At 39.5% G+C, this 25306-nt stretch overlaps 1 protein-coding gene and 1 pseudogene across 1 annotated transcript; one reads left to right on the top strand and one right to left on the bottom strand.

Annotated features, from left to right (window-relative positions):
- Nucleotides 1–10341: 10341 nt before the first annotated feature.
- Nucleotides 10342–11370, bottom strand: LOC147342370 (olfactory receptor 10N1-like). Its single transcript, XM_086385495.1, has one exon. The coding sequence runs from the start codon at nucleotides 11368–11370 to the stop codon at nucleotides 10342–10344; it is 1029 nt and encodes a 342-aa protein (XP_086241621.1).
- An 11634-nt stretch (nucleotides 11371–23004) lies between these two features.
- Nucleotides 23005–23937, top strand: LOC147342369 (olfactory receptor 10G9-like; annotated as a pseudogene).
- Nucleotides 23938–25306: the final 1369 nt, after the last annotated feature.

Genomic DNA, 25306 nt, shown 5'->3' with positions numbered 1-25306 from the left:
TCTACTGAATCCCATGTCCACCTCTGTGACCATGATACATGGTACAGTGGATTAGAGATGGGCAGTCCTCCAAAGGGTAGGGGAAATAAAGGCCCGTTGCCAGGAGTAAGGGTTTCCTTGATAGCTCAGTTGGTAAAGAATCCACCTGCAGTGCAGGAGACCCCAGATCAATTCCTGGGTCAGGAAGATCTGCTGGAGAAGGGATAGGGTACCCACTCCAGTATTCTTGGGCTTCCCTTGTGGCTCAGCTGGTAAAGAATCCCCCTTCAATGCTGGAGACCTGGGTTTGATCCCTGGGGTGGGAGATCCCCTGGAGAAAGGAAAGGCTACTCACTCCAGTATTCTGGCCTGGAGAATTCCATGGACTGTATAGTCCATGGGGTCTCAAAGAGTCAGACACAACTGAGCGACTTTCACTAAAGGGGTAAGAAACAAACTGAGGTCAAAAAGAACGTTTAGCTGTAACTTGAAATATGTGTCTTATAGTACTCAGCATCTGTTGAAGTTTCTTGGATAAATGCCTGGGGTACTCAATAAATATTTGGGGTGACATATTTCAAATTCCTCATTGAACACATTTATTAACTTGCTTATTTATACATACACTGATCAATTTATCTCACAAATACTGGATACCAATTATATCATTAATTGTTTTCCAGGAGAGCCAGAAATGTTGTTGAGGCTGTGTGGTTAAACATAGTCCCTCTGTTCAAGAAAGTTAGAGTCTATCTGAAAGGAAAAGAGTGTATAGACAGTCTTATTTAAACCTCATAATTCTCTGATGACATCGTCTACAGATGAGGAAAGTTGGGGTCCAAGAACTTAATTTATCATGGAGTTTACTCCAAAATCATGGAGTTTACTCTGAAAGGAACTAGGATTTGGTCTCTTCTTTAGGACTTTTGCACCTAGTTTCTGATCACAAAGTTTCAATATTTAAGGAGCATCTAGGTAGTTAGATTATTTCAAGTATATCTGGATTTCAATATAAAAAGTAAGCTTAATATTTTTGTTCATATAAAAGAATGTCCAAGTTAATAATTCTGCCATCTTATTTATCCTTAATTACTTTAAAAGTTTTAGAGAGTGATTAATGACTTGAAAAAAACTGTAGAGGCTGTATAAATTTAAAAAATGGTAACTATGCTTTTGACTAGGAAGTAAACACCATGACATTGACCTTGGTCTATAAGAGTGTTTTCAGAGGAGATATAAGTCATGGACTATCTTAGATACCAACCCAGATGTTTCAGAATCAAGTTTGCGTGTGCTAAATCAACATCACAGTCAAACTGAAAACACAAATATTCTGCATTCAGAGATGATACTTTTTGCAGAATAAATAGTTATCAGATCTCAAGAGGGCAGAGTTCAATAAATAAGTTTTCTTTTAAAAATTTTCTCCAGAAAGTACAAAAATCTTCCAGAATTATCACAAGCAACAAAGGATGAATGGTAAGTTGTAGTTTACCTGCATTTTTCATCAAAGTTTCAATTTGCTTTTTATACTAATAAATTGTTACTTTAAAGTCACTAAGCTTTCTAATTGTATTTCATGAATCAATGTCACTAATACATTAATTCTGGGCCTTGAAGCTGAACCTGTAAAGGCAGCTTTCAGTCATCCTTTTTTTTTTTAATTTCTGGACTGCCCCACAAGGGATACCTGGGGCGGAACAGCCTGGACCATGCCTTCCCAGGGTCCAGTCATCCTTTTTTAAGCAGCTTCTTAAAATATATTTGACAGTTAAAGATTGTCCATATGTTAGGTGTACGACTTGATGTCATACATGTATGCGATGTAAAATGATCACTTCAATCAGATAATTAACATTACCATCACCTCACAGAGTAACCATTTTCTTTCCTTTTTCACATTTCTTTTGTTTCCTTTTTGTTCTCTTTTTTTGTGTCTGGTGAGAACACTTAAGACACTGTCTTAGGAAACTTCAACTATTCAATACAGTATGGTTAAATATAGTTGACATGCTGTCCATCATCTCTATAGAATTTCTTCATTTTCAGTAAACAAAGCCTTATGCCCAAGTTATTGGTGTTAAATGTAGATTCCGTGCATGCCTTGAATACATTAAATATTTACATTTAATAAAATAGAACTGTTAGTTTTTTATTTACTTCTTACCCAGCAAAGCCAAGTATTCAGGATTTTAATTTTCTTTAATTGATGAGAAGCACATCAAAAAGCAATTATACAAAGAAGCATCTCAGCCTTTAGGAAATTTAATTTATTAAAAACTAACATTTGTTCAAAATGGCTTGCAAGGCATGCATCACTGTGTTTGATACGAAAGATCATGCAGAAAACTAAATGGTAGAATGATATACTTGACCTGGATTCTCAGTATGGGGCAGAGAGAGTCTGAGGAATTAAGAAACGTTAGCAGGAGAAGGAAGCCATTCTCCCTTGCTCTAGTTATTTCAGCTTCCCCTCCTGTGTTGGGGGTGGGGGTGAGGAGATGATAATTCGGGCAGATCCTGGACTGTCTTGCATGTGTGCTAAGTCATCTCAGTTGTGTCCGACTTTGCGACCCTGTGGACTAGAGCCATCCAGGCTTATCTGTCCATGAGATTCTCCAGGCAAAAATACTGGAGTGGGTTGCCATGTCCTCCTCCAGGGGATTTTCCCAACCCAGGGATTGAGGTCGTGGCTCTTAAGTCTCCTGCATTGGCAAATGGATTCTTTTCCACTAGCACTACTTGGGAAGCCTGACTATCACCAAATCAGCCGGTAAAGAGGAAGAGTCTCCCCAGGCTCAGTTTTCCACCTGACTTACCAAGGAGTCCTGTGGTGGGAGATACTGAGGTCTTACTGATCTTTTAGTCCTCAGTTTGCTGGTGAATCCTGCTTTTGTTCCTTATGATTTAGACCCCAGGAGTTGAGTAGAAGTCCAGGTACCAATTCCATATCAACACTTATTCTAGTAGACCATGAGCACAATCCGAGTAAAGAAAAGTCCTAAGAGGGCAGCAACTTGAGGTAGGTGGTGATGAATTTATTGCTGCTTGACTTGTGGTTTTTCTCCAGGAAAGCTTAACAGAACAGGTGGAGGAGTGGAGTAGGCACATGGATGCACCAAAGGCTTGGCAGTAAGACATGATGGAGAGAAGGATTTGAGTGATTTAAAACTAATTATAATAATAGTCAAAAGAATCTAAACTAGATAGGAAGCTAAGTAAAGACAAGAAAAGGCTGACGGAGGAGAAAGTGATGTGAACAAATTAGCAGTTTCAGTGAGGTCATTTATTCTTTTATCCCAAATTTATTCACAGCTGCTGTGATGTACAAAATTGCTATGCTCTGATGAGGAGAAAATAGTCGTGGTCTAAACTCTCATAGAGATTGCAGTCTAGACCCAGAAAGGCATTAATCAAATAATCATACATGCAAGTTATAATTATTTAATGCAGTAAATGCTAGAAAGAAGAGTTTGATGTATCAAAAGTTATAATGGGAGAGTGTTTGTATTCAAAGAAATTATGTTTCTCTTTCATGTGTATAAATATTTGTTGTTCAGTCGCTCAGTCGTGTCTGACTCTTTGTGACCCCATGGACTGCATCATTCCAGGTTTCCCTGTCCTTCACTATCTCCTGGAGTTTGCTCAAACTCATGTTCGTTGAGTTGATGATACCATCCAACCATCTCATTCTCTGTCCCCCACCTTCTCCTCCTGCTCTCAATCTTTCCCAGCATCAGGGTCTTTTCCAATGAGAAGTATCCACATTAATATCTATTATTATTTTTATTTGAAGAACTAGGTAGTGTTCCTTGAAGGTCCAGAGGAACTTCTCTGAGAAACTGTTATCTGAGTTGAGATCCAAAGAGAGATTAAGAGTGTAGGGAAGGGAAGGGAGAAAGCATTCTAGGCAGAGGCAACAGCAAGTGCACAAGATCTGAAAGAGAGCACAGCACAGTTGATAAACTTGAGAAAGAGAGGAAAAGAACTGTGAGATAAAACTGGGGAGGCCCTAAAACACGTGATTACTAAGGCCCATTTGGTCACTGTCAAGATTTTGATCTCCATATCAGGAGGTCTAAGAAAAGTTAAGAGGGTTTTCAGTAGCAACATGCTTGAGTATTTAGGGGAGAGAGGACATATGAAGAGACAATTCTGACTATCATGGGGAGAGTGGCTGGAGGAGCTAGAATACATTAAGGGAGCCAAATAAGGAAGATGCTTGAACTATAGAACTTTGAGATCATTGGTCAGGAAAAAGGGAGAAAAGATAGTAACAAGGTCAGAGAAATGCTATTGGGAATGTATGTGGATTAATGTCCTGCTTTAGCTTAATCTGATAACATCAGGACAGAACTTCATTTTTGCATTTAAGGTTCTGTACCTGAATGTACATTGAGAACCGGACTTAGATTCTAATAATCAGGTAAAGTGAAGTGAAAGTGAAAGTGTTAATAACTCAGTCATGTCTGACTCTTTGTGACCCCATGGACTGTAGCCCGCCAGGCTTCTCTGTCCATGGAATTCTCCAGGCAAGAATACTGGAGTGGATTGCCATTCCCTTCTCCAGCAGATCCTCCTGACCCAAGGATTGAACCTGGGTCTCCCGCATTGCAGGCTGATTCTTTGCCATCTGAGCCACGAAGGATCCATAATCAGGTAAAGCTCCCTCACAAGTTTCTCCTGGGAACACCCAGAAGATGGGAACCAACAAAGGAGAGTAACAATATGAGGATGAGAATAATAGAACCTCAGGTTTTGAGATTAGAACATTGAAAATTAGTTTTGGCATGATTTATAAACAACACCAGTTCAGTTCAGTTGCTCAGTCGTGTCTGACTCTTTGCAACCCCATGGGCTTCAGTACGCCAGGCCTCTCTGTCCTTCACCAACTCCCAGAGCTTGCTCATACTCATGTCCATCAAGTTGGTAATGCCATCCAACCATCTCATCCTCTGTCATCCCCTTTTTTCATGGCTTCAATCTTTCCCAGCATCAGGGTCTTTTCCAATGAGTCAGTTGTTCCCATCAGGTGACCAAAGTATTGGAGTTTCAGCCTCAGCATCAGTCCTTCCTATGAATGTTCAGGGCTGGTTTCCTTTAGGATTGATTGGTTTGATCTCCTTGAAGTTCAAGGGACTCTCAAGAGTCTTCTCGAACACCAAAGTTCAAAAGCATCAGTTCTTTGGTGCTCTGCTTTCTTTATAGTCAGCATAACAACATGATGCATAACAACATAACACAACATAACACATCCCATAAACAACATAACACATACTAATTTGCAACTGGTATCCCCAGTTAGTTTCAGTAGATTTCTAGCCTTCCCCTTTCTATTGTTTCCCTCTACTTCCTTGCATTGTTCATTGAAGAATGACTTATTATCTCTCCTTGTTATTCTCTGGAACTCTGGATTCAAAAGGGTGTACGTTTCCCTTTCTCTTTTGTCTTTCACTTCTCTCCTTTTCTCAGCTATTTGTAAGGCCTACTCAGACAACCGTTTTGCTCCTTGCATTTCTTTTTCTTGGGAATGGTTTTGATCACTGACTCAAATACAATGTTAGGTACCTCTGTCCATAATTCTTCAGGCACTCTGTCTATCAGATCTAATCCCTTGAATCTAAGGTATTAGAAACTGAGGTATTTAACAACTAAACATGATTGGAGAGGTTCAACAGTAGATGGAATTATAAAAAAAAGAGAGAAGTTAGCAAACTCACAAATCACAGGATATGCTGGAACTAGATATGAAGCCTTATTTTTAAATAGGGATAAAATGCCTATGGTGGACTCATGTTGATGTGTGGCAGAACCAATGCAATATTGTAAAGTAAAAAAATAAAAAATAAAAAAAAATAGGGATAAAGCATACGAAAGGGCTTCCCGTGTGGTACAGTGGTAAAGCATCTGCCTGCCAATGCAGGAGGCACAGGTTCAATCCCTGGATTGGGAAGATCCCTTGGAGTAGGAAATGGCAACCCACTCCAGTATATTTGCCTGGGAAATTCGACGGACCCAGGAGCCGGGAGGGCCCCAGTCCATGGGATTGCAAAGTATTGATCAGGACTGAGCATGCACACACACACACACACACACTCACACACAAACACACAAAGATTACAAAGCATAAAATTTACTATCTTCACCATTTGAAGTATATAGTGCAGTAGTATTAAGTATATTCACGCTGTTGTGCAACTAATTTCAGAACTTTTTCATCTTGTAAAAGGAAGCTCTATATTCATTAAACTACCTATCTTCCCCTCCCCAGTCCCTGAAACCACCTTCCCACCTTCTTTTTTTTTTATCATTTAACTACTCCAAAAACCTCAGATAGCTGGAATCCTGCAGTATTTGCCTTTTTGTGGCGGCTTATTTCAATTAACTTAATCTTCTCAAGGTTCATCCATCAAGTAGATTCCAACTATGTCAATTAATTTCCTTTTCAAAGTGGGAGTAATATTCTATGTATGTATATACCACATTTTGACTATCCTCCTATTGTTAATGGACAAAAATAGTTTTCATCTCCTACGTATTGTGAATAATGCTGCTATGAACATGCTATAAACACGAACACTCAGGATGCTTTTGGGTGTATATTAGAAGTACAATTGCTGAATCATAGGGTAATGTTAATTTTAAATTAATTGAGGAATCTCCATACTATTTTCCATAGTGAATGTCCCATTTTACAGTTTTCACAAACAGTGTACAATGGTTCCAATTTCACCATATTTTTTTTTCCTTTTTCCTTTTGTTTCATTGAATGCCATTCTAGTGGATGGTAGGTGACATTTCCTTGGCAACTTGACTTGCATTTCCTTAATGGTAATGATATTAAGCGTCTTTTCATCTGCTTATTGTCTGCTTTGCAGAATGTCTATTTCAGATCTTTACCCTCCTTTTAATCAAGTTGTTTCTGTTGTTGATGATGGAGTCATATTTTAATAATTGGTGTTTGCATGTCTGTGTGTGCACATATAAGTAAAATTTTATGTTTTGTGCTATACTAAAGTTTTAGATACATGAAATATTTAACTGGTTTATTTATTTTATTTTTGCAATTGCAGTCATCACAATACCAATACAATATTGTAAAGTAATTAACCTCCAATTAAAATAAATAAATTATATTTAAAAAAAAGAGTCAAGAAAAGTGGATGGAGTTCATTCAGAACTGGTTTTCTTATACCTTCAACTTTAAAGAGAATATATTTTTAAAATTAGCGTAGTTGTTTTGTATCCCAATTACTTTGCTCATGTTTCTGATTTCACTCGACCCTGATGACTCAAGCAGTAAAGAATCCCTCTGCAATGCCAGAAACACAGGAGATGAGGGTGTGATCCCTGAGTCTGGAAGACCCTTTGCAAAGGAAATGGCAATCCACTCTAGTATTCTTGCCCGAGAAATCCCATGGATTGAGCAGTCTGGCGAACTACAGTCCACAAGGTTGCAGAGTCGGACAGGACTGAGCACATATGCATATATTCTGTTTTCGTGTAAATAAATAAACAATTGCATCATAATTTGAAAGGTGAGGTGGTATCGATTCATTCATTCATTCAACAAACTCACTCAATACTTATTAGGTCACTGGGCCTTGTCCTGTGGGCATAACAGTGAATAAGACAAATGTTATGGAATTTTCCATTGTAAAGACATCTACTGAACAAGTTTAAGTATTAGTGTGATAAGTATCTGTCCATAATCAGTCTCACAGCATATGGGTTCTTCTAGCTGTGTCCAGTATTAAGTGAACAGAGAACTAATACTACTTAAATCCAGCATATTGTCTAGGTTACACTCCCATAGCACAATAATAAAATTCGAGGTGATCTTAGATTTTGAAAGTCAGGTTAACAGGGCCATAGAACTATGATATTTATCTATGCTTAGGTGAACTTCCTTTTGTTCTTTTGTCTCAGGCCTTTTGTAACGGCCAGAGAAGGCAATGGCACCCCACTCCAGTACTCTTGCCTGGAAAATCCCATGGACGGAGGAGCCTGGTAGGCTGCAGTCCATAGGGTCACTAAGAGTCGGACACGACTGAGCGACTTCACTTTCACTTTTCACTTGCATGCACTGGAGAAGGAAATGGCAACCCACTCCAGTGTTCTTGCCTGGAGAATCCCAGGGACAGGGGAGCCTGGTGGGCTACCATCTATGGGGTCACACAGAGTTGGACACGGCTGAAGCAACTTAGCAGCAGCAGCAGCAGCAGAAAGCCACACCCCACTCCAGTACTCTTGCCTGGAAAAGCCCATGGAAGGAGGAGCCTGGTGGGTTACAGTCCATGGGGTCACTAAGAGTCGGACAGGACTGAACGACTTCACTTTCACTTTTGTAATGGCAGCAATTTATTTTATTTGAAATTTTCACTTTTTTTTGTTTTAATGGTTTCAAATAGCTTGGAAACTTTTGAGAGTAAAAGTGGAATACAGAAACTACAAATCACTAAAATGTCATAAAAACTAAGAGCAGATGTGTCTCTGGGATCTCCAGTGAAAATTACCCACTCTTTCTCCATGGATTCTGGAGAAAACTGAGAAATAATTATCAACTGAAATATTGTTGGAGACTAAGTTGGAAGCTGTAACTTGGTGGGAGAACCAGTTAAGCATGGTAATTGAACTCAGTAATCAGGACATCTTCTCTTCAAACAAACCTGGGCAGGAGGGCTTCCCTAATTCTTTTATATTAGAGAGTAACCTGGGGTGTTGTCAGTATGATAGAGTAGGAAACAGGGACAGTAGGAGGTGAGGTCTGGGACTAGACCTGGCTTTACCATAACTAAGCATGTGTTATGAATGGCAAGATACTTATTGCTATAACTCAGTGCCACCATGTACAGAGGGGTACGATGGGTTGTGGCACAGAATTAGTGGAGATAATAATAAAGTCAATATGTAAACATGACCTGTATCAGTGCATGCTTTACCACTTATTTACTGAACACTGTCTAAGTATCATGAACTCTGGAGAGAGGTAATGAGGATGAGTAAATTGCCAAGTAGGTCCTTTGGGGCAGTCATGGGATAAGAGCTATGTAATTAACAAGATCCGAGCTTCAGGCCTGGTTTTCCACTTAATGTGCAATCTTGGGTTCATCTGAAGTCTATAATCTTCAAAGTTCTGTTTACAAAATGAAAACTACTCTATGGGGGTGATCATGATGTGAAAAATACATGAGATGATATCTGTGCATCATTCATCACAGAGCCTGGAAAACAGATCATGTTCTGTCAATGGTAATAAAAACTATTAGCAACATGGAGGAAGTGAAATGTTTATAACCAGAAAAGAGGAAAAAATTACATCCTAAATGGAGGAAAAAAAAAAATGGAATGAAGAATGGTTTGGCACAGAGATGGCTGTTAAAGATCCTTCTTGGATTGTCACAGTTTCTCACTATGAGCAGCCAGACAACACTGGCTGCCCATTCTAAGGACAAGAAATCTGTCTCCAGCTCCTTGGTATGCCTCTTGACTTCTATCCTAGGATTAAGGTACTAAGGATAGTATTAGTTATAGAGTTACTGTTGGGGATCTATGGTTTACACACAATGATAGAAAGTCTTATTAGGTAAACAAAATCTAATGCTTTAGAGGAAGCATTTTCTATTATCTATTTATTCATTTAAAAGGAAGGGAAGTTTAGAAGAGAATGATACATGTATATGCATGGCTGAGTCCCTTTGCTGTTCGCCTGAAACTGTCACACCATTTCTAACTGGCTATTGGCTGGATGACATCACCGACTCGACGGACATGAGTTTGAGTGAACTCCAGGAGTTGGTGATGGACAGGGAGGCCTGGCATGCTGCAATTCATGGGGTTGTAGAGTTGGACACGACTGAGTGAGTGAACTGAACTGAACTGATGCTCCAGTTAGTAACACAAAATAAAAGGTAAACAAATAAAAACAAAAAAGAAGAAATAGACAACCTTATTTGCAAAACAGAAATAGAGACACAGAGAATAGAAGAGAATAGAAGTATTGCTATTGGGTAGAGAATAGAAGTATGGATATTGAGCCTGAAAGCGGGGGTATGAATTAGGAGATTGGGACTGACATATATACCCTATTGATACTATATATGATAGATAACTAATGATAATCTCCTGGGTAGCGCAGGGAACTCTACTCAATGCTCTGTTGTGACATAAATGGGAAGGAAATAAAAAGAAGGGAAATATGGGATATATGGTTGGGTATGGCTGATTCACTTTACGGTGCAGAAGAAACTAACACATTGTAAAGAAAGTATATTCCAATAAAAATTGATTTAAAAAGAAAAAGAAATAGAGAATGATGTTAAAAGACAAGAAGTTTCTAAAATCTTTTACAAAATTCACAATTTATTTCAGAGCAGTAAATACCACATTGTAGAAAACCATTTTTAGGGATCTTTTCACTTCCTTGTTCCTTAAGGAATAGATTAAAGAGTTCAGCATGGGTGAGACAGTATTATTTAATATTTGCACTGTGGCACCTAGCAAGGGATTGGGTGTGGGCTGCAGATAGACAATGATTACAGGTCCAAAGGCACAGAGAATGGCAGTGAGGTGGGCACTGCAGGTAGAGAAAGCTTTCTGCCTGCCCTCTGCCGAACGGATCCTCAAAATGGCAATCCCAATGCGTGTGTAGGAGACACAAACACACAACCAAAACATTAAAACCAGAAAGCCAACATTAGTGGAACTCACTCTCCGGGCCAGGGAGCTATCAGCACAAGCCAGGGGTAAGACAGCAGGAATGTCACAGAAGAAGTGGTCCACTCGATTGGGGCCACAGTAGGGTAGCTGAAAGACAAAGGCTATCAAGATGGTGGCATGAAGATAACTTAGCAACCAGGCTGCCAAGACCAAACCAACACAGACTCCAGGTCTCATGATGATCATATATCTCAGTGGGTGACAGATGGCAACAAAACGATCATAAGCCATCACAGAATAGAGGCAGCCTTCTGTAGAACCCAGGAAATGATAAAAGAAGAGCTGAACAGCACATCCCTTATAAGATATGGCTCGGCTCTGGCCAGAGAGATAGAATAGCATCTTGGGACAGGTGACAGAGGGGAACAGCATGTCCAAAATTGAGAGGAGTCCCAAGAAGAAGTACATGGGAGTGTGAAGAGTTGAGGAGGAGACAATTGCTAGAAGGATGAGCAAATTGCCCAGCAGGGTCAAGGGGTAAATGAACAAGAAGATGCCAAGGAGCACAGTCTCCAGTCCCTGTGTCTGAGGCATTCCCAGTAGGATGAACTCATTCAGCTCTGTGTGGTTCCTCATGTTCCTGGGAGGAAGGTCTAGGGGAGACAAAAGACAGGGAAGCATGAATGTGGAGGCTGATTGTGACAGACGCAATGCTGATACATTCATCACCATTCACTCCTAAAGGAAATCAACCCTGAATATTCATTGGGAGGACTGTTGCTAATCTGAAGGTCCAATTCTTTGGCACCTGAATGAAGAGCTGACTCCTTGGAAAAGACCCTGATGCTGGGAAAGATTGAAGGCAAAAGGATAAGAGGGTGGGCAAAGTATGAGATGGTTAGATAGCATGACCAACTCAATAGGCTTGGATTTGAGCAAACTCTGGGAGTTAGTAAAAGACAGAGGAGCCAAGAATGCTGCAGTCCATGGGACAGCAAAAGAGTCTGACACGACTTAACAACTAAACAACAACCACCACCACCTCTGTTTAAATATAAAGATGATGTTGAAAATAAGAATAAGAAATCCTGCCAAGAATATTGAGGGTCTAGTAAGTGCTTCCCCAGTGACTCAGTGGTGTAGAATCTGCCTGCAATGCAGGAGAAGTGAGTTCGATCCCTGGATTGAGAAGATCCCCTGAAGAAGGAAATGACAACCCACTCTTGTATTCTTGCCTGGGAATCCCAAGGACAGAGGAGCCTAGAGGGCTACAGTCCATGGGGTCGCAAAGAGTCAGACATGACAGAGCAGCTAAGCAAAAACTTTATGACAGCAGACAGCCCAGAGGTAGGCATAGTAGAGGCTCCTTTCCAATTTTCATCTTTTAAATATTTCTCATATCTTTTTCAACTTGTTTTAACTTTTTCAACACAGTGAGGTCTTCAAATCATAGATCAACTCCTCAATTCTAAGACCCTAACTAGCTGTAGCTCTATTTTTATTTTTACTTTACTTTTATGTTGGTGATTGCACTGAGAAGGAGAGGGTGAGAGTCAAATTATTGCTTTTTTAAATTAAGGATAAAATTTGGGCACTTACGAGGCAATATAACTGGTGCTATTGAGTTCATTGTTGCTTTTCTCTCCTTCTGCAGGAGAAGGAAGCAGTCCTGTCCTGCTGAATTCCCATCAGCTTTTGCATTCTGCTGGTAGACCTCCCAGAGTGCTCTTTTCTGATTACTTTCAAATAGAATGTCAAAAATCTCAGTGTGTTTTTTTCTCTTATAGTAATTTCTTCTCTGACTATAGGAACTGCAATGATTCCCAAACAAGCTTTAGTAACCTTGATCTTCCTTTGGGTACGAATCCCACAAGTCAGGGACCTTATTAAACAAGGGAACAATTAGTATAATTAGCCCTCAGCAATGGACAGAAAGAGAAAGAGAGAGGAGGAAACTGATTAAACAGGAAATCTTTTTATGATAATTTTTGTAAAATATGCTTCAGTGGAATGATATTCAGTTCAGTTCAGTTCAGTCGCTCAGTCATGTCCGACTCTTTGCGACCCCATTTGGCACATATATCACATATTTATAGGTACATTTATATATTTACTGTTTTTTCATGTGTATGTGTTGTTTTAATCAAATAATTATTTTACTCTTTGTGTCAATAAGATTGATTTATTACAAGGACTAGTAACTGGGTCAGCTCAGAAAATTAATGAAATTGATGAAAAACTAGGCTTATGGAAGGCTAGGAACTAGGGCAGCTCCTCAGCGGTAAGAACTTGTGGCACATCCTCAGGGCCCTGCCATCAGGTGATTCAGCCTCAGCTGCCCATTGCTTCTGGGAGCCTCAGTTCCAGATTCAAATCTGATTTCCTTGGCTGAATCACCTGCCCGGCTCTGTAGCCAGGGTACAGGATGCAATGGGATAGAGACTGAAAATTCTCAAAAGTATAGGGGAGATAAAATCCTGTTGTTAGGAGAGAAGTGGTAGGAAACATGCTGATAAGTCAAAAGAACTTTTAGCTATAACTTGAAGTGTGTGTCTTTTAGTACTTGATATCTGTTCAAATGTCTAAATGCCTAGAATACTCAATAAGTATTTGGGGGGATAGATTTCAAAGTCATTATTGAAAACATTCATTAACTTGCTTATTTATGTATACATGGATCCATTTATTTGCACAAATACTGAGTCTCAATCATATCAGGCAGGGCATTAATTATTTTCCAAGAGTCAGAAAGTTTAAGGAGGGCAGAGTGGTTAATTATAGCCCCTCTGCTCAAAACACTTAAGAGTTTATCTGAAAGGAAAAGAGTACTAGACAGTCTTATTTAAACCTTTTAAAACTCTCATGAAGTTTTCTACAGATAAGGAAAGTTAGGATCTAAGAACTTTATTTGCCCCAAATCATGGAGTTTACTCCAAAGGAACTGGAATTTGTTCTCTTTAGAACTTTTGGCCCTAAAGTTTCTGATCATCAGATTTCAGGGTTTAAAGACCACTGACGTAGTTACATTATTCCAAGTACATCTAGAATTTCTATTTAAAAAGTAAACATTATTTTTGTTGCACATCTAACTAATGCTAAAAAGATGTAAAAGTTGATAATTCTAGGACTTCCCTGGTCAAGTGAAGTGAAGTGAAGTTGCTCAGTCATGTCCGACTCTTTGTGACCCTGTGGACTGTAGCCTACCAGGCCTCTCCATCCATGGGATTCTCCAGGCAAGAATACTGGAGTGGGTTGCCATTCCCTTCTCCAGGGGAACTTCCTGCTCCAGGGATCGAACCCAGGTCTCCCCCATTGCAGGCAGATGCTTTACCCTCTGAGCCACCAGGGAAGCCCCTAAAAACGATGTAAAAGTTGATAATTCTAAGGCTTCCCTGCTAGCTCAGTGGTAAAGACTCTGCCTGCCAATGCAGGAGACACAAGGTTGGATCCCTGGTCCAATGATTCCACGTGGTGTGAGGCAACCAAGCCTGTGCACCACAGCTACTGAGTCAGTGCTCTTGAGCCCCGGGGTCACAACCACTGAGCCTGTGCACCACAGCTACTCAAGCCCACGTTCCCTAGAGCTCATGCTCTGCAACAAGAGAAGCCACCATCTTGAGAAGCCTGACCACTGCAATTAGAGAGTAGACCCTGCTAACCACGATGAGAGAAAAGCTAGAGCAGCCATGAAGACCCAGCTCAGCCAAATAAATCTATCAGTTGCTCAGTTGTGTCCTACTTTTTGTGACACCATGAACCTGCAGCATGCCAGGCCTCTCTGTCCATCACTAACTCCCGGAGTTTACCCAAACTCATGTCCATTGAGTCGGTGATGCCATCCAACCCTCTCATCCTCTGCCGTCCCCTTCCTGCCCTCAATCTATAAATACCCCAAATTATTTAAAAAAATGTTGTAAAAATGTTAATAATTCTACCATCCTATTTATCTTTGATTATCTTTAATACTTTGGAGCATGATGACCTACTTGAAAAACCTGTACAGGCTGTATAAATAAAAAAAGATAAACATGTTTTTGACTAGTAAATAAACACCACTGAATTAACCTTGGTCTATAAAAGTGTGTTTAGAGTTAGGGCTAGGAAGGATAAATAAATAAAAAGTAGAAAAGACACGGAGTAACTTATAGAAGTTTAAGTTTTTACTTGTAAGTTTACTTGTAGAAGAAAAAGAAGGGATAAAAACAGGAGGGGTGTTTGCAGGGTTTGAAGGTAGGAATAAGAAATAATATGAGAATACTCTCATACATCTGGAGAAGAGAATGGCAACCCACTCCAGTATTCTTGCCTGGAGAATTCCATGGACAGACGAGACTAGCATGCCACAGTCCATGGGATTGAAGAGTCAGAAACGACTGAGTGACTAACACTCATATGTCAGAGATATTGAAAGGACAAAAAGCTGAGGTAAGAAGTTTTGGTGTGTGTATGTAGAAGGTCATATGTTTATTTTCAAAATTTTGGCAAAACTGCTATATTGAGTAGAGCTGCATGAAGATTTGAGATGGAATCCTAATTCTACACACAAGCTGTAATTTACAGAAATCTACCCAATATCCCTAAGCCTTGTTTCACCTTCTGTAAAGTGATCTCAGCATTTTTTTGTAGATAAACGAGATATAACATGTAAAGCAATTGAATTACACCTGTCTGGTAAGGAGTAAGGACACAAATGATAACTCCAGGCAGACCCCCTGAAGCCTACCTAAGGTTGCATTTCTTAGACTCTTCTCTATCTCTGGTGGCTCAAACGGCAAAGTGTCTGTCTGCAATGCAGGAGACCCAGGTTTGATCCCTGGGTTGGGAAGATGCCCTGGAGAAAGAAATGGCAGCCCACTCCAGTATTCTTGCCTGGCCTGGGGTCGCAAAGAGTAGGACACGACTGAGCCACTACACTTCACTTCACTTCTCTGCCCACAGCAAACTGAGGTATTCAACAATTTAACAGTAATTTGAGTGGGTTCAAGAGTAGATGAAGTTATAAGAAAAAAGAGAACTAGCAAACTAAAAAATTGCAGGATATGTGAGAGCCAGATAAGGAGGCTTCTTTTATTATTATTATTTTACTTTACAATATTGTATTGGTTTTGGCATACATCAACATGCATCCGGCAAGGGTGTACACGTGTTCCCCATCCTGAACCCCCTCCCACCTCCCTCCCCATTCCATCCCTCTGGGTCATCCCAGTGCACCAGCCCCAAGCTTCCTGTATCCTGCATCGAACCTGAACTGGCGATTCATTTCTTATATGATATTATACATATTTTAATGCCATTCTCCCAAATCATCCACCACCACCCCCATGTGTATATGTATGGCTGAATTCCTTCACTGTTCACCTGAAACTATCACAACATTGTTAATCAGTTATAATCCAATATAAAATAAATAAATAAAAAGAAGACTTCTACTCTATTTTAAATAGAGCAGTGTGTACATGTCCATAACAAATGAGCCTCATTTTAAATAGTGGAAAAGCAATCAGATCAGATCAGTCGCTCAGTTGTGTCTGACTCTTTGCGACCCCGTGAATCGCAGCACGCCAGGCCTCCCTGTCCTTCACCAACTCCAGGAGTTCACTCAGACTCACGTCCATCGAGTCAGTGATGCCATCCAGCCACCTCATCCTCTGTCGTCCCCTTCTCCTCCTGCCCCCAATCCCTTCCAGCATCAGAGTCTTTTCCAATGAGTCAACTCTTTGCATGAGGTGGCCAAAGTACTGGAGTTTCAGCTTTAGCATCATTCCTTCCAAAGACATTCCAGGGCTGATCTCCTTTAGAATGGACTGGTTGGATCTCCTTGTAGTCCAAGGGACTCTCAAGAGTCTTCTCCAACACCACAGTTCAAAAGCATCAATTCTTCGGCACTCAGCCTTCTTCACAGTCCAACTCTCACATCCATACATGACCACTGGAAAAACCACAGCCTTGACTAGACGAACCTTTGTTGGCAAAGTAATGTCTCTGCTTTTGAATATGCTATCTAGGTAGGTCATAACTTTCCTTCCAAGGAGTAAGTGTCTTTTAATTTCATGGCTGCAGTCACCATCTGCAGTGATTTTGGCATGATGTACTCTGCATATAAGTTAAATAAACAGGGTGACAATATACAGCCTTGATGTACTCCTTTTACTATTTGGAACCAGTCTGTTGTTCCATGTCCAGTTCTAACTGTTGCTTCCTGACCTGCATACAAATTTCTCAAGAGGCAGATCAGGCGGTCTGGTATTCCCATCTCTTTCAGAATTTTCCACAGTTTATTGTGATCCACACAGTCAAAGGCTTTGGCACAGTCAATAAAGCAGAAATAGATGTTTTTCTGGATCTCTATTGCTTTTTCCATGATCCAGCAGATGTTGGCAATTTGATCTGTGGTTCCTCTGCCTTTCTAAAACCAGCTTGAACATCAGGAAGTTCATGGTTCACATATTGCTGAAGCCTGGCTTGGAGAATTTTAAGCATTACTTTACTAACCTGTGAGATGAGTGCAATTGTGTGGTAGTTTGAGCATTCTTTGGCATTGCCTTTCTTTGGGATTGGAATGAAAACAAACCTTTTCCAGTCCTGAGGCCACTGCTGAGTTTTCCAAATTTGCTGGCATATTGACTGCAGCACTTTCACAGCGTCTTTCAGGATTTGGAATAGCTCAACTGGAATTCCATCACCTCCACTAGCTTTGTTCGTAGTGATGCTTTCTAAGGCCCACTTGACTTCACATTCCAGGATGTCTGGCCCTAGGTCAGTGATCACACCATCGTGATTATCTGGATCATGAAAGTCTTTTTTGTACAGTTCTTCTGTGTATTCTTGCCATCTCTTCTTAATATCTTTTGCTTCTGTTAGGTCCATACCATTTCTATTCTTTATCGAGCCCATCTTTGCATGAAATGTTCCCTTGGTATCTCTGATTTTCTTGAAGAGATCTCTAGTCTTTCCCATTCTGTTGTTTTCCTCTATTTCTTTGCATTGATTGCTGAAGAAGGCTTTCTTATCTCTTCTTGCTATTCTTTGGAACTCTGCATTCAGATGTTTATATCTTTCCTTTTCTCCTTTGCTTTTCACTTCTCTTCTTTTCACAGCTATTTGTAAGGTCTCCCCAGACAACCATTTTGCTTTTTTGCACTTCTTTACCATGGGGATGGTCTTGATCCCTGTCTCCTGTACAATGTCACAAACCTCATTCCATAGCTCATCAGGCACTCTATCTATCAGATCTAGTCCCTTAAATCTATTTCTCACTTCCACTGTATAATCATAAGGGATTTGATTTAGGTCATACCTGAATGGTCTAGTGGTTTTCCCTACTTTCTTCAATTTAAGTCTGAATTTGGCAATAATTCATGGTCTGAGCCACAGTCAGCTCCTGGTCTTGTTTTTGCTGACTGTATAGAGCTTCTCCATCTTTGGCTGCAAAGAATATAATCAATCTGATTTCAGTGTTGACCATCTGGTGATGTCCATGTATAGAGTCTTCTCTTGTGTTGTTGGAAGAGGGTGTTTGTTATGACCAGTGCATTTTCTTGGCAAAACTCTATTAGTCTTTGCCCTACTTCATTCCGTATTCCAAGGCCAAATTTGCCTGTTACTTCAGGTGTTTCTTGACTTCCTACTTTTGCATTCCAGTCCCCTATAATGAAAAGGACATCTTTTTTGGGTGTTAGTTCTAAAAGGTCTTGTAGGTCTTCATAGAACCGTTCAACTTCAGCTTCTTCAGCGTTACTGGTTGGGGCATAGACTTGGATTACTGTGATATTGATTGGTTTGCCTTGGAAACGAACAGGGATCATTCTGTCGTGTTTGAGATTGCATCCGAGTACTGCATTTTGGACTCTTTTGTTGACCATGATGGCCACTCCATTTCTTCTGAGGGATTCCTGCCCGAAGTAGTAGATATAATGGTCATCTGAGTTAAATTCACCCATTCCAAAAAGCTTAAATTTACCATCTTAACCATTTTAAGTATACAATTCAATAGTGTTAAGTATATTCATGCAATTGTGCAACCAAACTTTGCACCTTTTTCATATAGCAAAAGGAAACTCTATATTCATTAAACAGCTACCTATTTTCTCCTTCCTCAGCCCCTGGCAACCACAATTCTACCTTCTTTTTCTATCATTTCACTACTCTAAAAACTTCATATAATTTGATTAGTGCATTATTTGTCTTTTTTGGCTTCTTAAATCACTTAACACAATCTCAAGTTTCACCCACCTAGAAGCATCCATCTGTGTCAATTCCTTTCCCTTTTAAAGTGTGAGTAATGCTCCATGTATGTATACATCACATTTTGACTATCCATTCATCATCAATGGACACTTAAATAACTTTCACCTGCTACTTATTTTGAATAATGCTGCTGTTAACATTCTATAAATATGAATATTCAGGATCCTTTGAGGTGTATACTCAGAAGTAGAATTGCTGAATCATACAGTAATTTTATTTTTAAATTTTTTGAAGAATCTCTGTACTGTTTTTTCCATTGTGGCTATACCATTTTAGAATTCCCACCAACAATGCACAATGGTTCCAGTTCCTCCACAATTTTTTTCTTTTTTCCTTTGGTTGTGAGGTGATATCTCATGGTGAATTTGATTTGAATTTCCCTAATGATTAGTGATATTGGCCATCTTTTTATATGCTTGTTGTATTTTCTTTGTAGAATGTCCATATGAGCCCTTTACCCTCTTTTTAATCAAGTTATTTCTTGTTTTTGTTGTTTATGGAGTAAGATTTTAAGAATTGGTGTGTGCATGTGGGTGTGTGCACATGTGTTTTAAGTAAAATTTTATGGTATATGCTATACTAAAGTTTTAAATACAGCAAAGATTTAAACTGCTTTAATTTTTTTTTTTTGCAATACCTGTCATTGCAACACAGATTTAGGAGCTGAGAAATATTGTTGGAGTTCATTCAGATTCAACTTTCATATATCTTCAACTTTAATGAGAATATATATTTAAATTGTGTATATGGTTGCTCTCTATCCCAATTATTTCATTCATGTTTCTATTTTCATGTAAATAAATATACAATTACATTATAATTTGCAAGGGTAAGTTGTCTATATATTGAAAAGCAAAGACATTACTTTGCTGACAAAGGTCCATTTATTCAAAGCTATGGTTTTTCCAGTAGTCCTGTATGGATGTGAGAGTTGGACCAGAAAGAAGGCTGAACGCTGAAGAATTGATGCTTTTGACCTGGGGTATTGGAGAAGACTCTTGAGAGTCCTTTGGACTTCAAGAAGATCCAACCAGTCATTCCTAAAGGAAATCAACCCTGCATATTCATTTGAAGGTCTGATCCTGGAGCTGAGGCTCCAATTCTTTGGCCACCTGATGTGAAGAGCTGACTCATTGGAAAAGACTCTGATGCTGGAAAAGACTGAAGGCAGGAGGAGGAGGTGATGACAGAGGATGAAATGGTTGGATGGCATCACCAACTCAATGGACATGAGTTTGAGCAAGCTCCAGGAAGTGGTGAAGAACAGGGAAACCTGACATGCTATGGGAATGGGGTCACAAAGAGTCCGACATGACTGAGCAACTGAACAACAACAACAAAAGGATAAGAGAGACAAAGGCAGAAATCTCTGAAAAGAGAGAAAGTCTCTGAATCAGACCAGGTGAGAGACCATCCATTCTTGACTAGGAGCCTGCAGTCTGCTAGGTCCCAAAGGGAAGAAGCTTAATTAGCAAGCTGTTTATCTAGAAGTAAGTCTCAAATCATTCCCAGAGCAAAGAAGCCCCAGAACTTCTTTGTGATGGCCCTAATCACCAGACAAGAGTCATCAAAGAGATGATGAACCTCACCAGAGAATTATCCTTTTGGGGTTTAAAGCCCACTTTTTCCACCTTGAATTTAAAGAAGAAATCAAAGAAAACAAAACCCAATACAGTACAGCTAAATAATTCCCAGAACAAGGAATTTTTCAACCAAGAGTGTCATAGTTATTTAACTGGGAATTTAATTTTGGGCTAAGTAAAAATTCTTATGGAATGATGGCCCAACAAATGCAAAGAAAGGCATTTGGAAAAAAACCCCCTATTTATCGTAATGTGAAACAGTCTAATCCACAAGGATTCAAGGGCCAAAACAATATCTCTTGAGATATCAAATCAATCTAAAGTTATATTATTTAAAATCAATGTTTCTCTAACTTTTCCTCTTGTGGCTTTGTCTATGAAGGGAAAAAGAAACCCTCTACTCATCAAAGATGGACAGTTTCTTTAAATTTTGAATTTTACTTAATGATCCAAATCCTAGTTATAAGATTGGTAAGTAACAAAAATTGGCAAAATGTTAGTGTTTTTCATTCTTTGGAATTTTGGGGTGATTACAATGTATTTATGGTCATAGTTTTGTTTTACATCTTCAGTGTAAGCAGATACTGCTTTTGTCATGGCTTATGGAGCCAACTTTGTGTCATTTTATAAAAAAACAATACAAAATTCCATAAAATTACAAGTCAATAAAGTGCTTTCTCTATACACCATAGCCTTACAACTCTACATTTTTGACAAAAGAAAAACTCTGATTTTATCACATGCTCCAGAATAGAAGTGTGATGCTGATATGACTCTTTGTGGCATTAGCATCTTCAAAATTCATGGAGAAATGGTCCTTCTCTATTAGAGGGGTCCAAGTGTTCAACCAAATTTCTCTTCATTTCTTCATTTTATTCCTTTTCTCTTTGAATATGTAATTGCTCACTCAGATCACTCAAACAAAACAAAATAAAAATACTTACAGTATGAGTCCTAGAGTAATAGAAATCCTAGAAAAAATAAAAATGATTTCAGACTGCTGCTGCTCCTGCTAAGTCGCTTCAGTCATGTCTGACTCTGTGTGACCCTACAGACTGCAGCCCGCCGGGCTCCCCATCCCTGGGATTACTCCAGGCAAGAATACTGGAGTGGGTTGCCATTTCTGTCTCCAATGCATGAAAGTGAAAAGTGAAAGTGAAGTCACTCAGTCGTGTCCGACTCCTAGCAACCCCATTGACTGCAGCCTACCAGGCTCCTCTACCCATGGGATTTTCCAGGCAAGAGTACTGGACTGGGGTGCCATTGCCTTTTCCGGATTTCAGACTACCTATTATCCTTTACTTTTAAAAGCACATTTGTGTCTGTTTTATAGCAAATATAAATATTCAGTCTTAAGAACTCAATTCCCATAGATATAGTTTAGTTCTATTCATTAGTACTTAAGTAAATTGAACCCTTCATGGCCATCTCTAAATACATTGTGAGATGATTTGATCACACTTTTTAAGGAGGATCATTGATTGCTTAAAATCCTGGAAGGAAAGGAGATAAAATAAAAATTTATAAATACCAATAAACATTGTATAAGAGGAGCTGAGGAAAGCAGGGATATTCTGACCACCAGTGCATAAGTTTGGTGCCAGATTTCATTTGGAAACAGGAGAGCATGGTTTAGGGTGGGACGAAGGAATCTGGCTGCAACTAATGCTGGACCAGTATTGGGCTCCTGCCTTGACACATCTAGGCTGACCAGGGAGCTTTAGGAAAGCAGTTTTCTCTCCACAATCAAGGATGAAGGTCTCTTTGTGTGCTCAGTCGCTTCAGTCGTGTCTGACTCTTTGCGAATTCATGGACTGTAGCCCATCAGGCTCTTCTGTCCATGGGATTCTCCAGGCAAGTATAATGAAGTGGGTTGCCATGCCTCCTCCAGGGGATCTTCCTGACCTAGAGATCAAGCCCCACATCTCCTGCATTTCAGGCAGATTCTTTACTGACTGTGCCACCGGGGAAATCTTTAGGATCTTATATTTATCGTGGAAACTCTCTGATGATCAAGAGACAAAATCTGTATGTTTGAAAGTATGTGTGTATGTGGGGTATATTTCTGTCTGTCTCTATGGTGTCTATATAGGCATGTGTGTTAGAGAAAAATAGAAAGAGGAAAAAAAAAGAGAAAGAGAAAGAGAGAGGCTTTATTCTTAGAGTAGTTACCAACTCTGGAAAGTAGCTAGTTTGGGTATATCTTTACTAATTCCACAGAAAATAGAGTATAAAATTTACTCCTCTTGTCTATTTAGCTGATTTTATATGAATTCAGTCCTCTTTTTAATTTGGCTGATTCTTTTCTATTGGGCGATTTAGGTTCTACAATAGAGAAACAACCATTCCTCCTCAAAGCCCCATGATGAAGCAAAAGTGCTATCTGCTATCTTTGTAAAAATTTATCCATTGTTTTCTCTATAAGCTAAGATGTAGTTGGCATATTTAATATTGAAATATGTTCTTATATCAAATATGTCAGTGTTGGACTTGCTGTAGTCCTTCCTGTAGGAACAGAGTACCATACAGAAGAGAAATGACAAATGCGAGCCTGGTGAAAACTTTCATTCTAACGGGCCTTCCCCATGCACCAGAGCTGGACATGCTCCTCTTTGGAATCTTCCTGGTGATCTATGTCCTCACCGTCGTGGGAAATCTTCTCATCATGTTACTGATTATAGTGAATCCCCACCTGCACACCCCCATGTACTACTTCCTGAGCAACCTGTCCTTCATTGACATGTGATACTCCACGGTCACTGTGCCCAAAATGCTGATGACCCTGGAATCACCTGAAGGCAGTCCTATCTCCTTTCCCAGCTGTGTGGCCCAGTTCTACTCCTTTGACTTCCTGGGCAGCACCGAGTGCTTCCTCTACACCGTCATGTCCTATGACCGCTTCCTGGCCATCAGTTACCCACTCAGGTATGCCAGCATGATGAGTGGGAGGATGTGTGCCATCCTGGCCACAACCACGTGGCTCAGTGGCTCTCTGCACTCTGCTGCCCAGACCATACCGACATTCCGTTTGCCCTTCTGCGGGCCCAACCAGATCCAGCATTACATCTGTGATGCACCATCTATCCTCAAACTGGCCTGTGCAGACACGTCCACTGTGGAGATGGTGATCTTTGTCAACATTGGGTTGGTGGCCTTGGGCTGCTTTCTTCTTATTATGCTGTCCTATGTGTCCATCGTCCATTCCATCCTGAAGATCCGCACCTCAGAAGGGAGATGGAGAGCCTTCCAGACCTGTGCCTCCCACTGCACTGTGGTCCTTTGCTTCTATGTTCCCCTTGTTTTCATTTACCTGAGACCAGGCTCCAAGGAGGTTGTGGACAGGATTGTGGCTGTTTTCTACACTGTGATGACGCCCCTTCTGAACCCTGTGGTCTACACCCTGAGGAACAAGGACGTGAAGAAAGCTCTGTTGAAACTGAAAAAGTCAGTATTTATTCAAAGTAAATAATCAACACAGACCAGATATGGCTAACTTTTATTTACAATTAAGTTAAACACCAACAAGAATTTAAACTAAAAAAAAGAAGAATTTATACTTTTAAGGGACATTTCAATTAATTCTTTAATGAAAACAATAATTTTTTACTGTTTCTCCCTGTGCAGAGTTCCAGCTCAAGCAGACTTTTAATGGTAATAATTTAAGGGAAGATCCCTGGAGAAGGAAATGGCAACCTACTCCAGTATTCTTGCCTGGAAAATCCCATGGACAGGCTACAGTTCATAGGGTTGCAAAGAGTTCAACACAACTGAAGCAACTTAGCACAGAGCACACGTATATAGCACAAAACACATTATAAACAATAGAAACACAGAAAGACCAAAATCTCTACATTCACAAAGGTCATCGTTGGGTAAGGGAGAAAAACAAATGCAGTATCAAACAAGGTACATTGAGATAGGTGTCATGGGTGCCCAGGAAGAGACTCATTAACTGTTTTAACTTGGAAATTCACTGGAAGACTCTAAATACTGTAATAATATGTATGAAACAAAACCATGTTGAAAGTTATTTAGATTTTTAATGAAGACACAAAAGGTAAATAAAAGTCAGTGTCTTTTTTAATTGAAATTTTTATTGGTATAACTGTCATACAAAGTTGTAAGAAATAATACAGAGAGAGATCCCTTGTATACAGAGAGAACCTTTGCCCAGATTCCTGCAATGGTAGTGATTAGCAGACTGCACCATAATATCACAACTAGGATTTGGACATTAATATAAGCCACAGATTATTCAGATTTTCCCAGATTTATTTATGTGTTTGTATGTTAAGTTGTACACAGTTTTGACTCCTGTAGGTTTGTGTATCCACCATCACAGTCAATATATTGAACAGTTCCAAGACCATAAGGATCTCTTATATGATGATGTTTTAGCTGATGTGAATATTGACCACTGAATAAAGCTATCAAATATTATTATTTTTTTAAAGAATTATATAAAACAACTTTGAGGAGTTTTTTGTTACAATTTTTTTGTGTTCTTTTTTTTGTTTTGTTTTGCTTTTCTGAGTGAATCAATATTCAATATATAAATATGTATTTAGTGGCTACTATGTGGTATGAACTGTGTGTACAAAGACTAAATAGACATAGACCTCAAGGAGCTTGTAGTCTTTATATAAGAAGAATAAGGTGTTTAAGAAATGGTCATAAAAATCAGACTAATGATGAAGGAACATATATACAATACTAGGATGAAGGATTCTTCTCTCTCAAAATTGGGAAAGTAATTGAAATATAGCCAGTGTAAATGTCATATGACCACATTTTTATTTAGAGATGTAATTAGTGTGTGAAGACAGATGGGAGGAAGG

Source organism: Bos grunniens, chromosome 29, assembly GCF_055505025.1.
Source record: "Bos grunniens cultivar Pamir isolate PY7600 chromosome 29, Bosgru_T2T1.0, whole genome shotgun sequence".
Classification (NCBI taxonomy): domain Eukaryota; kingdom Metazoa; phylum Chordata; class Mammalia; order Artiodactyla; family Bovidae; genus Bos; species Bos grunniens.
This window is presented reverse-complemented; position numbering and strand designations above follow the sequence as displayed.